This window comes from Vigna unguiculata, chromosome 6, assembly GCF_037176805.1.
Source record: "Vigna unguiculata cultivar grain cowpea cultivar isolate G323 ecotype 2 chromosome 6, ASM3717680v1, whole genome shotgun sequence".
Lineage (NCBI taxonomy): Eukaryota > Viridiplantae > Streptophyta > Magnoliopsida > Fabales > Fabaceae > Vigna > Vigna unguiculata.
In genome coordinates, this window is record NC_140797.1 from 12,385,142 (window position 1) to 12,403,548 (window position 18,407).

General features: G+C 30.8%; 1 protein-coding gene across 1 annotated transcript; it reads left to right on the forward strand.

The window, feature by feature from the left end:
• The first annotated feature begins 13,482 nt into the window (after window positions 1-13,482).
• LOC146885525 (uncharacterized) lies at window positions 13,483-18,071 on the forward strand. Its single transcript, XM_085674408.1, has 2 exons — window positions 13,483-13,772; window positions 15,175-18,071. Exon 2 carries the CDS (start codon window positions 16,067-16,069, stop codon window positions 17,384-17,386), a length of 1,320 nt encoding a protein of 439 aa, XP_085530534.1. The 5' UTR covers window positions 13,483-13,772; window positions 15,175-16,066; the 3' UTR covers window positions 17,387-18,071.
• Window positions 18,072-18,407: the final 336 nt, after the last annotated feature.

Genomic DNA, 18,407 nt, shown 5'->3' on the forward strand with positions numbered 1-18,407 from the left:
ATTTCTTTAATTTATTGCAAGTTGCAGCAAAATTCTCATTTATGTTTTTGTATACAAGGATTAATTGTGAGAATCTATAAAATCATACTTTAGGAGTGATTGTGTTTAAAATAATGAGATCTTAGTGTTATTTTAATAAATAAACCATTTATATATAAATAGAAATTTCATAAAAGATTTCATTATTTAGAAAACAATATCTCTTTAAAACTCCGTTTCTCTAAATTTTCTCTAATTTCTTTCTAAAACTTCTCACTGTGCTCTCATCCTTTTGAAGATCAGAGGCTGCCAGAGTGATTACTGCGGTGAAATCTTCGAGTCTGTCTGATCATTTTTCATCGATTTAGGTCAAAATATTTTGGTGTGGTACAAAAATCCATGGTTGAAAGTTATCCAAGTTGTAAACAAGTAGTTATTAGCACCAGATTTTGAAAGCAAAAATAAAATGTTGGTTTTGTTGTATGACCACACTAAGACGAAAAAGAACTTATATGTATGGCAAACAATTGTTGCTACATAGGTTTAGTGCTGGGTTTCACTATAATTTTGTTTGCATTATATACTGTCCATTGCTTTTATCATTTGATGTCTTGCTTCTTTTTTCATTCCTTGATTATGTATTTTTCTAAACATTTAGCTAGGTCTTGGTTTGATAGAGAAATAAATCTAATTTGGCATCTCTAAATTGTTTTTTCCAAGTTTCGCCACTGAAAAATAGGTTTCGTGAGGAAAAAAGTAATTTGTAACCTATTTAGAGAGAGAAGAGGAACAACAAAGACAGTGTTCTTCTTCAAGGTAACTTATCTATACTTTTACCTTATTAATAGTTTTGTCATAAATATATTTTCTCTTTATTTCTTTCCTTTCTTTTTTTTTCTTGGAGAGAATTGGAGGAAGTAGTGGCAAGGGAAAAGAAAGTTTGATAGAAAAATAATTTTGTTGGTTTTTCACTCTAAAGTACCGACTTGTAAGAATCCAATCTGTAAGAATTTAAAGAAAATAATTGTTTAATTAAATTCTAGCATGTCTTTCGGTTAGGTCAGTTTAGCAATATTAATTAAATTTCATATGAAAGATATAATTAGAGCGGTAAATTTAGTTTCGATTTTTTTTTCTCAATAATCGTGCTAAGCATATCACATTCATCTAAAATAAAAATAGAACCCAAATTTATAATGTTGAACTCAAGACATACTTATGCGAGAATTTAATCTGACAATCCTTCTCTTTTTTTAATTTATTGCATGTTACAACAAAATTCTCCTTTTTTTATTTTGTATATAAGAGACTTTTGTGATTACGATATATTAATTTTTTTTTTGTATTTTATTATAATGGAATAGGAAATGTAATGACTTTTTAATTTAGTTACTATTTATAGTTGTATTTTATTTTACTTAACTAGTTAGATGTTCATTAAAAAGTCATGTATATATTTTGAATATTTCTAGTAGTTACAATTTAAGAATTTTATATCTTTTGTCTTAACCAAATCAAGTATATAAAGTAGTGTGAGAATTGAGGTATGCATACCCCGAGCGAAATGTAGTTCCTCGATTCAGACAACCTTTAGCCGATATTTCAGTAACAGTCAAGGTTTCCTCCATGCTAGCTCCGGATGCAATCACAACACAGACAAAATTTCAGCTCTAGTTGTAGAGTATGAGCGACACACATTGCATTTCTAACCATAAACCCATACTTAGTCGTCATTAGGGTTTTAGTGGCAAAATTTCTCATCGTAACCCATGCTTAATCGTGATTAGATTATTAGTTGCAAAATGAGAGAAATCAATAGAATTAAAAATTACAAACCGTGAAACTAAATCAAAGAGTTCAGTAGAATAGAAAATTACCACTTTTTTACGAAGACTTCATCAAATAGGTCATGTTGCACTTTTGAGGGAGATGTGAAATCTCACATACTTTGAATTTTAAAAAATTTACCAGAATTGCACACCTTTTTCTGAACGCTTTAAGAAATTTCACAAGCTTTTTCCAAATTTTGTACAACAAATTGAATAAAGAAATGATTGGCCATTGCTTATTAGCATACAAGAACTAGAAATCACGTAAAAGAGATGGTGCTCAAAAGGAAAAAAAATTCAAATGACATCTTAATAAAAAGTTAAAAATATTAAAATAATAAAAATCTGTTGCAGTTAGAATAAAATAACAAAATTAACATTTTTTTAGTGGTTTAATATAACCGCAACAAAATACCCGCTAATAAAAATTATTATTTTTGTAGTGGAAGAACCGTGCTAAGGATAGGGAATGAACGAAAGAAATGGGAGATGAGAAAGATATTGTCTCAGTTTCAAGGTTAACAATATAATTGGCATAAAAGATCTCACGTTATTTATAAAATTGTTGTCTGCCTCTTATTTTATACCTGGTGGATTTGAACATGTATAATAATGTAGGTATAAAAAACTTATTTTGCATTAGTGTTTATTAGGTCAATGTGCATGGATTATTTATACATTTTGAGTTTGAATATCTAAATTAATATTATTTGCTTATTTGCTTATTTCTTTTATATTTTAATACAAATTTTATTTTATTTTAGAATGTTTTATAAATAATATATATATATATATATATATAATTTCATAATTAATCATTTTTCTTTACCGTTCTACGTATCATCAAATATCATTAAAATATTTAATTTAGAAGGCACTGTTGAAAAAAAAAAAGTCAATGAAACTGAATATGTAAATGATATACATATTAAAAACATAAAAGATGCAAATTTGAATGGATTTATTTTAGCTTAGATTCACTTGTTTTTTTAAACAATTGTAAAAAAGTCGTGAGGTCATTGTGCATGTATTTTGTATGGAAGCATGTGTGACTTATGGGTGGGACTGTTATATGTACATCATAATATAGCAGCTTCACATTTCATTCAGTTTGAACTCCAAGGTATGAATAAAAATTGCAACAAATTGTGGCACTGTATATGGGTGGCCATTATATGGTGCATTTGAAATCAAAGAAACAAAGGGTTGATGCTGATGAAGTGTTCACTCTAGCCCAGCTTAAATCATGGTCTTGGATAGTGTACAAAAATCCTAAAGCATTATTTTCATACTCTGATTGGTGTTTGTGCCCAACCATGTGTTTACAATCTTTGTGCTTTTAGCAGATATTAGACTTTTCTGTTTAGGTTAGTGGTGACCTCATTTTTCTAAATATTTTAATTTAATTTTGACTTTTAAAATTAAGAGATTTTATTTTATCTTATATTATATTATTTTCATTTTTTTAAATCATTATTTTACTACTATTTTTTTATATATATTCTAAGATTATTTGAAACATACAATAACATGGAAATTCTATTTAGTAACATTTTTTGAATTTTATCAAATTAAATAACGAATTTTTTTTATTTTTTCAAAAGAATATGATTTCTTTTTAATTCAATATTTTTTCACTTTGATCATTTATATTTTTTTTTATTTCTTAATATTTACAAAAGAAGCTCTTTACTCTCTAGGCTGTATAAGAAAAAGCATCCACTAATGCTAGAATGGATGCCCATAAGCAATGGCGGAACAACGTTGGAACTAAGGGGTTCATGAACCCCAACTTTTTTCTCTTTTTACATTTATATTATTTAATATATGATTTTAAATAAATGTTTTCAAATTTAATATTTTAATAAATATTTACACATTTATATTTATATATAAGAAAAAGATTTCTTTTTTACATTTATTTTTCAATTTAATCTTCTAAACATTTTTTAAATAAAAATAATTATTTTATTAATATTATTTTTTAAATTTTTATTTGTTTAATTTAATCATTTTTTATTTTTTAAAATTGAATCATTATAAATGAAAATTAATTATATTAAAATTATAAAAATTATTTATATCTAATTTTATAATTATAATAATAATTGTAATTTTATTATTTTTTATTATCATAAAAAAAAATACAATATTTTGACTAGTTTATATAAAAATTTTAGGATTACTCTTTTGGTTCCTATTTTCGTTCAAAAATATTAAGTTACTCATTTAGTTTTTTTTAATCTCAATTTGGTCCGAATTTTAAAAAATTATGTAATTTTGTCCTTTTTCGTTAAATTTATTGAATCAAATCAAGAATTTTTTATTAAAACTGAAGTTGTGAATGATTTGCTTTGTGGGTGTAATTGGCATAATCGTAGTATCAATTTTAATGAAAAAATCTTGTTCCGCTTCAAGAAATTTAACGAAAAAGATAAAATTGCATTATTTTTTATAAACTCGAGACCAAATTGAAACTAAAAAACACTAAATGACCAACATAATATTTTTAGACAAAAAATTGGACCAAAGAATAATTTAATCGAAATTTTGACACCCCCAACATATTGCATGAAGTTCCACTACAGCCCATGAGTACCTGAATAGTTTCAGATTTTGAAAAGCAATTTGGTCGTGGCACAAACTTTTGTTTTACATATTATATTTGTATATATTCTATATTACGTTCTTTTATCTCATTATTTATTTTCACTATTTTAAAAATTTTAATACATTTATTTATTATATATGTAATAACAAAGTTATGTGGTAAGAGAGTCACCCCTTTATTTAATAAATCATAAAAATTTAAATTACTCTTGGAATCTTCTCTTTACTTTGAAGTATGTATGCGTTGAAGGCTAGAACTTTGATTGATGATATGATACTAATGATGCGGTTACTCTGTGCCTTCTATTTTTTATTTTGTTATGCGAAATGCAACATGAAATCAAGAAACAAACACACAAATTGAAAAAAAAAAAAAAGAATTTCATCACCATTCAATTAAAATTTCCACTTTTGATAACTTTCACATTCTAATTCTAAAAATTAAATATATTTTTGGTCTTTTAACTTATACCGGAAATTAGAATTAACCAAACTTTGAAACTTTGGACCAATTTAGTCTTTCATCATTAGAAATGCATGAATTTCATCCTTTTAACCAAATTTTATTAAGTTTATTTGACGTTTCAAATGTGCTTCTTAGTTAACATTAAAGCGAAAATATGTAAAATAGTATAAACAACTCTAATGTAAAGTAGTTAACATTGAAACGTCAAATAAACTTAACAAAATTTGGTTAAAATGACTAAATTCGTGCATTTCTAAGGTTGAGGCACTAAAGTGGGTCAAAGTTTCAAAAAGGGACCAATTTCAATTTTCATTAAAAGTTAAGAGATCAAAAACATATTTAACTCCACTCTATAATATACTCTAACATATGCAAAATGAAAATTTAAAACATGAAAAAAAAAGACGTGATGACAAATTTTTCATTTCTTTCGATTTAAAATGTACAAGAATTTAAACATTTTTTATTTCACCTCATTAACCACAACTTCATCTGTGTTTTAATCTTGATTTGTAGAGAAAGATGTATAGTTTAGATATGTTCTTGATGATTTTTTTTTTCCTTTTTTTTTTGTATTTAGGTTAAAGCAATGTTATTGCTCCTATTAATATATTTGTTCTTGTTGATAAATAAACAAAATAGAGAATTTATATATGGTGGTGGAATAAGAGAAGGGTAAGAGAGTAAAATGTAACTGAAAGATTAAGAACACAATTTTTTCTGAATTTCAAACTCACCTTGTTTTTTCATTACAATAGAGTAGATATTAATAAGCTGGTGATGAGTGAAAAATTTGGTATGTGTTTTAAGAAGATCCCCTTCTCAAAGGGTCAGGTCAATGTTAAAAAAAATGTTAAAATATTTGATATCATTTAACTTAATTTTGGGAGTCTAACTTATTCATTATTTTATAAATTCAAACTTTTTTTAAGATGAGATTTTATGTGGTATGGAAGCTTAAAAAAGATTGGTGGAAATTTATAGTACAATACAATCAAATCTTTAAATAGTGACAAATTTTAGTGAAAAAATAATTAGTCACTATATAGTTTACCGATACTTGTCAATAAAGTATCTAATTTATAAAGATATAATACAATATAATAAAATCTTTGAATACAAAAATTTGAGTGAAAAAATTTCTTCACATCAAATATATAACAAATAAAATAAAATTATAATAAATAAAAAAAATGTCACGTGATCGGTTTCTAAAGCCTGTGTTTCTGCATTGGTATTGATAGTAATAACGGTGCATTGTTCAAATTTCTTGTAAAGCTAAAATCAGAAAATAGGCTTTGTATTGACAATAATAACGATGCATTTCATGGTATTGGTTCTTTAAATTAGTCCAGAACAAATACATTTTTAATACGTGTTGCCAATAGTCATTCTAAACAAATACGATCCCAAAAACGAAACCTACTTTCTCTCTTCTATCTTAAAGCAATATGCATCGTTGGTTGTCAAAATATGCAACCTAAATTCCCTTTCAACGATCAAGAGGACTTTGTCCCTATACTACTAAAAAAACTCATATTTCCTGCCAATTTTGTTTTGATTTTTTTTTTTGCAGAAAATACTTATAAATTTTGTTATGAAAAAAAAATTGTAGGAAATTGCTGCCAATTTTTTTACAAAATATTTTGTATAAAAAACTTTTCGTAACAAATTTCGTAGAAAATACTTGCGAATTTTATAACTTTGTAGGAAATAATTACCCATAAAGGAATTACCTGCCAATTAAAATTCTTAGAACAAATAGCAGGAACAAATTTTTTCTTGCAAATTATTACAAGAAATTTGAACAATGCAGCGTTATTACTATCAATACTAATGCAGTACCACAGGCTTTAGAAACCGATCACGTGACATTTTTTTGTTTTATTTATTATTATTATTTTATTTGTTATATATATATATATATATATATATATATATATATGATGTGAAGAAATTCATGATGCGAGAGACTTTTATTTTAGAACACTAGTTAAGAATAATTAATATACATCGAATATCGTAAAATTTTATTATTAATTATGATATTAAATCAAATTCGACATGATAACCTTCAATACAATTTTATTTTATTTAAAGAACAAAAATGTCCATAAATATTACTGCTATGTTTAATATTTTATTTAATGTTCACGAATAAAAGTTAAAAAACAATTAAATGATAAAATAACTTTATTTTAATATTGTTAAAATTTAAAATATAATTAAATATAAAAAGTTTAAATTAATAGAAAAACCAACAAAGATTGGTGTTAAATATCTAAAAAATTTACAAAAAAAAAAAATTAAAGTATCAATTTGCGACATCATTGAATTTTCTCTTCTGATTTTTCGATAACCTTTTTCAACATTCATGCTTAACCAAATATCAAGAAATACACAATATAAAAATATAGATAAGTTAGTTGAAGACGAACACCGTCTCTTTTATTCTTCTTCTCTCTCTAGGTAGGTTACAAATTATTTTTTCTTCATCTCACCAAACCTTCTCTCTTCTCTTAAAAGAACGAGAATGAAACCTACTCTTTCGTCTATCTTGAAGCAATGCTATCACCAATATCAAGAAATGTATCGTTATTATGGTTAATAAGAAACCTATTCTCTGATTTTGGCTTTACAAGAAACCCTAACCATGCATCCTTATTACTACCAATACGAATGCAGTATCATGTGACAACTTTTTGTTTTATTTATTATTTTTTTATATATTTTATGTTAGTGTTCAATTTTAAATTTAAGATTTCATTTTTTATATTATTTTATTTTCATTCTTTTAGTTTTTTATATTATAATATTTTAGGCTTGTATGGAAAGTTTATGAACAATTATCTTTTATTTTAAAATCCTTTTACACATTAGAATTTGTTTAATTGTGCACGTATATGCACATTCTTGTAAAAAAATCCGAGTAATTTTTTCTATTTTATAATAGGTCTAAATAAGTAATGGAAATAAATAGAAATGAATAGATAGGATAACTTTTGATTTCCAATATTTTGAAGAAGTTGAAGTTGAATTTTAAGTATGATATTCTAAAGTTTTGAAAACATAAAACACGAGATTGTTCTTTTTGGTTTATATATTTTATCCAAATTTTTATAATTTTAATTTATTACATCAAAAAAATATAATTAAAGGCCATTATTGTTTCAAAACTACACAATACCTAGCAAAGCTAAAACAAATATAATTTTCTAAATCTTAATTGGTAAACAAATTCAGAATACAATATTTAAATAATTATTCAAATAATTGACAAAACATTACACCTGTTCAAATCACAAACCTACAAATCAACCACATCTAACACAATATCAAATCATCGTATGTTTCAAGTATTTGTGTTTAGGACATTTAACGTGGAGTGCCAAAATTTACAAAGACAGTATTCAAATGTTTAATTAACATTCCCGTTATGTGTCCTAAATAAGGGAACAGGAAATATACCCAAGAAAAAAGAAAATGAAGAAATGTTATATCTAAAATAGAGAAACAAAAATACATCAAATCTAATTAATTGTAAAAATTGGAAGCATCAAGTCCATCCTTTAAAACGCGGAAGTGACGGAACCTGTGTTTTTTTATTGAGAAGGAAATTCAAAGAGAAGCCAATCCTTTACATATAATTAAAAATATTAAGACTTTAAATATTTTAAATATTAAGATTCATGTAATAAACAGACTCTAACATAATTGAAAATATAATCTATATTTTAGGACTTTATTTTTAAAATTCTTTAAATATTAAATCTGCTTAACTAAATATCAAAAAATATTAAAGTATCAATTTGAGACTTCATTGAATTTTCTCTTCTGATTTTTCGATAACCTTAACATTCCTTTTACTAAATATCAAAAAATACACAATATTTCAATATATAAACTTATTGATTATGAATACATAAAACTAGTGATATAAAGAAATGAAAAAAAATGTGAAACATTTCTGTGACAAATCTATTAAAAAGATAAAAGTATAGAAAAGTTAGTTGAAGAAGAACATTGTCTCTTCTCACTACAAAAAAAGTGAATATTTGTGACGGTTAAAATTACAAGTTCTAGCGGTTAAAACCCGTCACAAATGACATTTCTGACGGTTTAAATAACCGTCAGAATTATGAATGTCAAAAATAGATTGTGACAAAAATATTCTAACTACTGGTATTGTCAGAAAAAAATAATAGCGGTTAAAAACCGCCACAAAATGTAGTCTAATTTATTTATATTTCATCATATTTTGACGGTTAAAAACTGCCACAAAATGCATCATATTTTGACGGTTAAAAATCGTTACAAAATACATCATATTTTTTACGGTTAAAAACCACCACAAAATGCATCATATTTTGACGGTTAAAATCGCCACAAAATATATCACATTTTGACGGTTAAAAATCATCACAAAAAAATACATTTAAGCTCCTGTTTCAAGCATTCCCATTTAAAAAAAAATTAAATTTTTTTTCACTATGTTACTATTTGCTTTAGATAAACCCATACATAAAGGAATAACCAACCACATCATGACCATTTGAGATTCTCACTTTATAAAATTGTTGCTGCTATCAAATTTGGACAGTTCCTTCACATGAATCAAAATTTCCTTATATAAAACTAACAAAAATATAAACATAATCACATAAAGAGTCGTTCTGATATATATCTTATACAATGTGTACTTCAGAACTATTGTAGGATAATCATGTTGTTGTCTAACCTATACAAGACGATAGGTATAAATTGTGATTGAAGAACTTGATCCAAGCTAACAAAATGAAATGATAACTTTCTTTCCTAGATATGTCTATAAAAAGTAGATATACAATTCAATTAAAATGAGAGAAAAGCACTAGATAAGTGGTTTTGAAGCCAGTCATGGATTGCAGAACGAAGAGCATAATGGGAACAATATTGTGAGGGTCAAGCTTATCATTAGTCATTGGTGAGTTGTCATTACCACCATCAAGCCATCCTTGTATAGCCTCAGCTTCATAAGTAAAACCATATACAACACATGCAGGGAGAATTTTCTTAGATATCACTCCACCGATTGGAAACTATATTGCAAGAGAAGAAAACAAAGGTAGAGAGAACTATATTGACAATAACAGCAAAGAAAATTATGCATCTCATGCTTCGTTATTCAACTACAGTATGCAAACAATTAAACGCTTGCCTTTTCATGCTTTAGGGTTAAAGGTGATCAACTTTGAGTTTGGGTCACTTGGAGGACCACTGTAAAGGCCCTCAACTCAATAAAACAAGGAGATCCCTAAACTACCATTGTCCTAGAAAATACCAGAAGAATCCTACACATAGTGCTTGCAATTTTAGATGATTACATCAGATCCCCAAGTGTCAGCTGCAAGTTGAATCATCAACCTCCTTGCAAGCTCTTTGACCATGTTGTTAGTGTACTTCTGTCCAAGAGCACATTTACAAATGATGTTGTCAGATAGTTTAAGAAGCAACTCACATAGATTCACAGAAAATGCATCTCCCAAGCTTGCTTCGCCTATCTTTTTGACCATATCAAATTAACATTATCTATCTCACCCAAATGGTGGTGCACTCTATTAGAAAACTCAAAATCATATTTTCTTTTTCACTGTTTCAATTTAATTTTTCTTCAAGCTATGCATAAATAAACATTAATTATAAAGTAAATGCAGTTGTTACAAATTCTGAAATAAGTAAAAAAAAAAAATAGCTCCACGCATGTTACTTGTCATAGCACAGTATCAACCAAAATTTGCTTATTAAGAAATTCTAGGTTAATCGAAGCTTTACCTTCTAGTTTTTAAAATAGCAAACTAATAATGACACAAATTATAAGGGGAAAAAGTATTTGATGGTTCACCTTTTTGCTATTTCAAACCAAGAAATCCCCGCAGTAATTTTCCACCATCGTCGGAGAAAAGTGAAAAATAAGAATTGAGAATGCACAACGAAAAGAAATGATAACGCCAGCTAGAGGGAAATGAAGAAGCCCTTGAGAGAGAAAACCTGAGAGGAGAGGAGAAGACGAGACAAGTCACGAATATTTGATTTACAAAGTTTCCAATTCTCTGTTTTGAAACTTTAACAACTCTAAAAGCATATAAGTTTAAAATAATTTAAATTTTGTGACGGTTAAAAAAATAACATAAATAAAAATATTTGTAGCGGTTTATTAAAACGCCAAAAAAAATCTAATAAAAAATAATTTTTTTGTAGTGTCTGTTCTTCTTCTCTTTAGGTAGGTTACAAATTACATGTTCTTCATCTCACCAAACCTTCTCTCTTCTCTTAAAAGAACGAGAAGAAAACCTACTCTCTCATCTTTCGTCTATCTTAGAGATGTATCGTTATGATTGTAAATAAGAATCCTATTCTCTGATTTTGGATTTACAAGAAACCCTAACCATGCATCCTTATTATTATCAATACGAATGCAGTAACATGTGGCAACTTTTAGTTTTATTTATTATTCTTTTATATATTTTATGTTAAGTGTTCAATTTTAAATTTAAGATTTCATTTTTCATATTATTTCATTTTCATTCTTTTTGTTTTTTATATTATAATATTTTAGGCTTGTAGGGAAAGTTTATGAACAATTATCTTTTATTTTAAAATTCTTTTCTACAAATATAAACTCTTTCTCAGACAAGGGGTAGACAAAAAATCTAATTTTCTTGATCTAATCCACTTTTGCTTTGATCCAATCCATTTAAAATCCATTTTATTAAAAATCCAATCCATTTAAAATTCATTTAATGGATCTGGATTTCAATCTAATTTAAATCTTATATATTTTATGGATTGGATATCCATTCTATAAATCAAGATTTTCAAATATGAATAATCCAAAAAATCCAATCCCAATTTTCAGTTTAAATTTTTAGTTGGGTTAAGGTAAAGGTTGATATGGACTAGGCTAAATGTAGACTCAGATGGGCCTTGGTCGATGACCTGTACGGACCGAGCAGGCCCGACGACCATAAAAGGTTGGACGGGCCTAAAGATATGAACGGGCTAAGAGGGCCTAACAAACTGGACGAGTCGATCGGGTCCAACGACCCAGAAAATTCGGGAGAGCCCAATGACTCGAATAGGCCCAACGACCAGGAAAATTCGAGTGAGCTTGATGACCCAAACGGGCCAGTGGGCCCGATGACCGGAACGGGCCAAGCGAGCCCGATGACCCGAACGGGTCAAGCGGGCAATAAGATCCGAACGGGCCAGGCGGGCCCGAAGACCTGAACGGGTCCGACCCGAAGACCCGAACTGGCCAGGCAGGCCAAAGATCTGAACGGGTCAGGCAGGCCCGAAGACCTAAACGGGCTAGGTGGGCCCGAAGACCCGGATTGGCCAGGCAGGCCCAAAGATCCAAATGGGTCAAGCGGGCCCGAAGACCCGAACGGGCCAAGCGGACCCGGTGACCAAAACCAGTCAGGAAAACCTAATGACCAAAACAGGTTAGTTGGGCCCTAAGACCCGAACGTGCGAAATGGGCCCAAAGAACTGAACGGGCCAAACGAGGTCGAAGAACAAAATGGGCTAGGTGGGCTTGATGACCCGAACGGGCACGCTGGGCCCGATTACCCAAACGAGCACATATAGTTGGGGGAAACGAAGAAGAAATTGTAAAGTTAGCACAAGAAAACCTATCCCATGATCACTGCTACCATATTATGCACTATAAAAAAATATACCTTGATGTTTGGATTTATCTGCTTGAAGAATTTTCTAGCACCTGTTATTTATCCTCCAATTCCTATCTCTGCAACCAAAGCATCAATTTTCTTTCCTGAGTCTCTGCAGATATCAAAGGCCCATTGTCTCATAATAAATCTACAATGATGGAAAATTAATCAGCATACAACCACCAACCTAGAAATATGTTGTGAATAATGAGGTTTGGTACTACTATTTTATGCAAGGAATAAAAGAACACTATATAAAAGAAGACTGATGTGATCCCAATAAACCTAAGCTCAAATGCATCAACAAGCGCAAGGCCACCTCGAGGCCCAATCACTAGAAGCATGATGAAGAAGATCCACATGGGCCGCTCACAAGATGATCAAGTCAATCATGGGCTTTTCACTTTATTCACATGGGCCAAAGAAATCTACAAAATATGAGTTAATGCATGGAAGACCATAGTTTAGATTTAAATTGGGCCATTGTTTAGGCCTTGTTTTTCTAGAATAATAAGTCAAATAATGTGTAGTTAAATTGATAAAATTGGGCTTGACTAAGCCCAATAGGAGATTTGGCCATGAGCTACCAAAGGTCAAAGGTGGACTAAGTGGAAGTCAACATTCCTTCCTTCACATCATGGATCATGCATCCCATGGAGCCAAGTCCACACTCCTTCATCCAAGGGCTAAGAAAGTGTCTTCTTTTCCAAGTCTTCATCCAAAGGCTAGGAAGATGCCTCCTTCTCCAAGCCACCATCCAAGGGTGATGATTAAAGCTTCTCCTCCAAGCTTGATCTAAGGGCCAAGAATTAGTCTAGCTTTTAGGCTCACATATAAAAGCCAAAAGTAGACCATTTGTACATTTTAACTCTTGAAATTTATAATAGAATGTTTGTGTTGAGATCACTCCACTCTTCTATTATTTTGAGAGCACACATGGCTAACCTTCTCCTTTATCTCCTCTAGCCACCTTCCATACCATAGCTTCACTTCTATTCTTCATCTTCACCAAAAACCTCCATTGCCTAGAGCTCTTCTTGCTCTTATCTTCATTTCCGCTGCATTTCATCTTCTTTTTGGTGTCTTCCATGGATCTCCTTCCTCTCCTACACCAAGGACGTCCATCAATTGGTATCTAGAGCCATCCAAGCCTTTGGTGCATCCATCCTCTTGGTTTGGGTAAGGTTCTTGGTCCATACTTGTCTCTTGTTTCAATTTCCGTTTTGTCTCTCTTCTCCACTGTTTTCTTCACTTTTGCTGCTGTTTTTTCATGTTTTTTATGCTCTCCACTGTTTGACATTGAGGCTACATGAATCTCCATTGATTCAGCTTGTAGTACTCCTTGCTTCATTGGTGCAAATCTGTTTTTAGGTTCCATTTTCGTTTTCCAGCACTTGTTCTTTTCTTCCTTGCTGTTTTTCTTCATTTTAATCGGTGCATCTTTCAATTTTCAGTTCCTTATATTGTGTTTTGTCTTAAGTCATGTTTTAGCACTTTAATTCATCTTAATTTTCGTTCATATGGCTGAATTCTGCACTTGCTTGATGAGAACCAAGTCCTACATCACACAAAATGAGCTATGAACTTCAAGTGATGCTTGTGGATGTGTAAGGCAATGGTCTCACTGTTTTTCGTCCATTTCACCGATTGGATTGTGCTTTTGAGTGTTTAAGATGTTCTTCTATGATTCATACTTGATTTTAGATCATAATCAAGTTCATTCATCTTGAATTTTCATAGAACATCTTACAATTTCCGTGAGCAATTCTGCTCCAGTCTGTTTTTCCAGATTTCACTGCACGCACACCTACTGTTTGAGATTTTTCATGACTCACTGCCTGGTCCAAATTTTAATATGAATTTTTCCTCATTTATCTAACATCCAGACGAAACATACAAAAAAAGAATCATTCAAAAATGTTGAGTACAAAAAAAATGAAAAATCGGCGAAGTTGAGGAAAATTTTCACGTTTTCTGGCGCAGTGGTCTCGGGAATTTTATGTTTTACTGCTGTTTTGTGCGATTTGTGGTGCTTTTAAGTGCTCTTTGTTATTCTAATTGATTCCTTGATTGTGTACTCTATATTGGCTTGAGTTTGCCTTCAATAGAAGTGGATGTTTCTAATTTTTGCCTTCAATTTGGCACAAAATTGCAATGAGTACAGTGGATGTTTCTGAGCACTTTTTCTTCTCTGTTTTCAGTTTTTTTTTTTCATCTATTCTAGTGCATTTCTAGGTTCCTTTTTGTAGTGCTTGCCTTTCTTTCCAACCTTTAATTTCTTGCTTGTCACTTCTTGAATCTCCTTCTAGTCATGTTTCATTTCAATTCTCTTTTGGTTTAACATTTCTAATTAGCTTTTCTTGCTTTCTCCTTTGTTTGGGTTCATATACTTGACTCTTGGTTATTGGTTGTGATTGATGATGCTATGAAGTTTAGAATGGTTTCTATGATTTGGTAGCATCTTAGGTGGTGGATATTGAAGTAGAATTTTAGCTTGTGTGCTTATCCTTTTCCTCACCTATTGAGAGTTTTGGACCTATTCATTTGAGAGAGTGTGTGCTAACTCCATTGCTTGGTATAGTTTTCTTGCTGTTTTGTTTTTTGGTGCAGGTTTGGTGGCTGTTTTGGCCTTAAAACCAAGGCTATAGTTGTTGTTTTGCACTTCATTTTGGTGGCTTAAAGTGCTTACAAGTGCCTTACTTGGTGGTGGTCTTTGTTCAAATCAAAAGGAGGCTACAAGCCAAGCTCTTGGCTCTTGATTTTGTGCAAATTGGCAGCACTTTGGCAGCACATTTGGAGTTGCATTGTTTCTTATTTTTTTGGCTTTATTTCATTGTACTTTGTACTTCTTTTTGGCACATCTTATTTGGTACCAATTTTAAGCCTCCTTGATTGTGAAATTGCATCTTTTGAGCATCAAAAATTGAGATATTAAGTGGCTTGAGGTTGCTTCATTTTGAGTACCAAATTAGTGAACCAAATTTGCTTTCAAGTTCTCAATTGTATCCATGGCCTACTTAGGTGTCTTGGGGAACCAAAGGTGTTCAATCCCATCTCTTAAGTAGAACCTTTTTCATATTATAGTGCAACGTTTTAGTAAGTGAGTGTGTTGAAAGTTCTAAGTGCTTTCTCACCTTGCTTTTAGCTCGCATAGATTATACGCTTAGTGGTTTTAATTTGTGAGACCAAAGTCTCTAAAATTTTTGCCATTTAGGGGTCCGTTTTTAGTGTTAGTCTTTTCTTTTCTTTGAGTCTTGTTTGTGCTTGTTGTGTGTTTTGCCTCATGTGATTCTATCTACTTATTACTTGAACATTTGTGTGAACTTTGAGTACTTTTTCAAGTGTAACCTTGGCAAGGATTGGCCTTGGTACTTAAGAAGTCCGTGAGACTCACCTCGCTTACCTGGAGGTACACTTGTGCTAGTCCTCTTCTTTCACCCTTTTATCCAAGTGCATAAGTTCATTCAATCATCATGAGTACATATTCTACATATAGTCCTAGGTTGACTAAGCATGATAGTCATGAGTTGCATCATACATTTCATAGTGACATTCCATTCTTTGGGGAGGATATAGGTCCACTATCATTCATAGATTGGATGTGGGATATAGAGAAGTTGGTGCAACCATTCTTTAATAGATATAGTCAGTATGATATTCTTAGGCATGTTATTTCTAGATTTGTAGGACGTGCATGTGAGTGGTGGCATCAAAGGCAATTTCAAGTGGAAAAGGGAAGAGCATCATGCATTAATACCTTTTATGAACTAAAAGCATGCATGTGGAAACATTTTGTTCCCTCTTCATATAGGATCACTCGAGAGCAACAGTCTCGACTAGAAAACTTCATTGATATAGGAGATGCATTCATTCAAAATCTAAAGAAGTTTTCTCGTCAAGAAAGAGATTTTAAAGATAAACTTGACTTGCTCTTGAGTAAGAAAAGAGAAATTGAAAAGCAAAGAGAAATTAAAAAGCAAAGAGACCATGTGCAAAAAGAGCAAGAGGAGAAGGAAAGAAGAGATAGAGAGGAAGAGGAAAGGAAAGAATCTGACAAGGCATTGAGAGAAAAGAGAGCAAAAATAGAGCTTGAAAAGAAAGAGAAAGAGGAAGAAGAAATCCTACTCAACAAAGGAGTGCTACTAAAGGCACCTCCAAACCCCACAATTCTCATTGAATCAGGAATTTTAAAGGGAGTGCTCAAATCTTTTAACTCTTCTCATTTCATCAATCATTCTCATTTCTTCAAACCAATATTTACTTTTGCTAAGTTTTTCAAGCCAATTTCCCTTCCCATTGTTTTAAACTCCTCAAAAGATTTTGCAAAATCAAACTTTGAGTTAATGTTGCCTACTAGGTTTGAGACAACTCAAAGTACACAAAATTATTTTTGTGAAGTAGATCTTGTTCATCTTCAAGTAACTTTCAACAATACAACAAGACCTTCTTTTGTCCTCTACTTTAGATATCCTCCTACTTATCAGTATGGTGTTTATTCCACTTTCAATATATCTCATTTAATTCCTTTTGTAGGATCCATGGATGATGAACACCAAGATTTGAGGGCAAATCCTCTTCAAGGGGGAGGGGATGATGTGATCCCAATAAACCTAAGCTCAAATGCATCAACAAGCGCAAGGCCACCTCAAGGCCCAATCACTAGAAGCATGATGAAGAAGATCCACATGGGACTCTCACAAGATGATCAAGTCAATCATGGGCTTTTCACTTTATTCACATGGGCCAAAGAAATCTACAAAATATCAGTTAATGCATGGAAGACCATAGTTTAGATTTAAATTGGGCCATTGTTTAGGCCTTGTTTTTCTAGAATAATAAGTCAAATAATGTGTAGTTAAATTGATAAAATTGGGCTTGACTAAGCCCAATAGGAGATTTGGCCATGAGCTACCAAAGGTCAAAGGTGGACTAAGTGGAAGTCAACATTCCTTCCTACACCTCATGGATCATGCATCCCATGGAGCCAAGTCCACACTCCACCCATATGCCTCCTTCATCCAAGGGCTAAGAGAGTGTCTTCTTTTCCAAGTCTTCATCCAAAGGCTAGGAAGATGCCTCCTTCTCCAAGCCACCATCCAAGGGTGATGATTAAAGCTTCTCCTCCAAGCTTGATCTAAGGGCCAAGAATTAGTCTAGCTTTTAGGCTCACATATAAAAGCCAAAAGTAGACCATTTGTACATTTTAACTCTCAAAATTTATAATAGAATGTTTGTGTTGAGATCACTCCACTCTTCTATTATTTTGAGAGCACACATGGCTAACCTTCTCCTTCATCTCCTCTAGCCACCTTCCATACCATAGCTTCACTTCTATTCTTCATCTTCACCAAAAACCTCCATTGCCTAGAGCTCTTCTTGCTCTTATCTTCATTTCCGCTGCATTTCATCTTCTTTTTGGTGTCTTCCATGGATCTCCTTCCTCTCCTACACCAAGGACGTCCATCAAAGACCAAGATTTGAAACATTTAAACAGTGACATAAAAAATGACATACAATAGTTACATGGAAAAAAAAATTAAGTTTTTGTAAAACGTATGATGATGAAACAAAACATATAGAAAAAAAAATTGTTGAAACTGAAATGAGCTTTGGTATTTGACATAAAGGAAATCTTGATGGTGATAAATGACCAAATGACAATGCAATCATGTAACTCATCTATCTTGGTTTAAGGAAATAAGAAAAAGTGAACAAAATTATTTGGCATGTCAATAGTTGGACTACCAAATCCTACGTAAAAAAAAAAGTTGTCAAATAAACCATGTGGATTTTAGCAATTAAAATATAGAAAGA

Coding starts and splice junctions, on each gene's coding strand:
- LOC146885525 (XM_085674408.1), top strand. CDS start 16,067: ATGAGTACATATTCTACATATAGTCCTAGGTTGACTAAGCATGATAGT.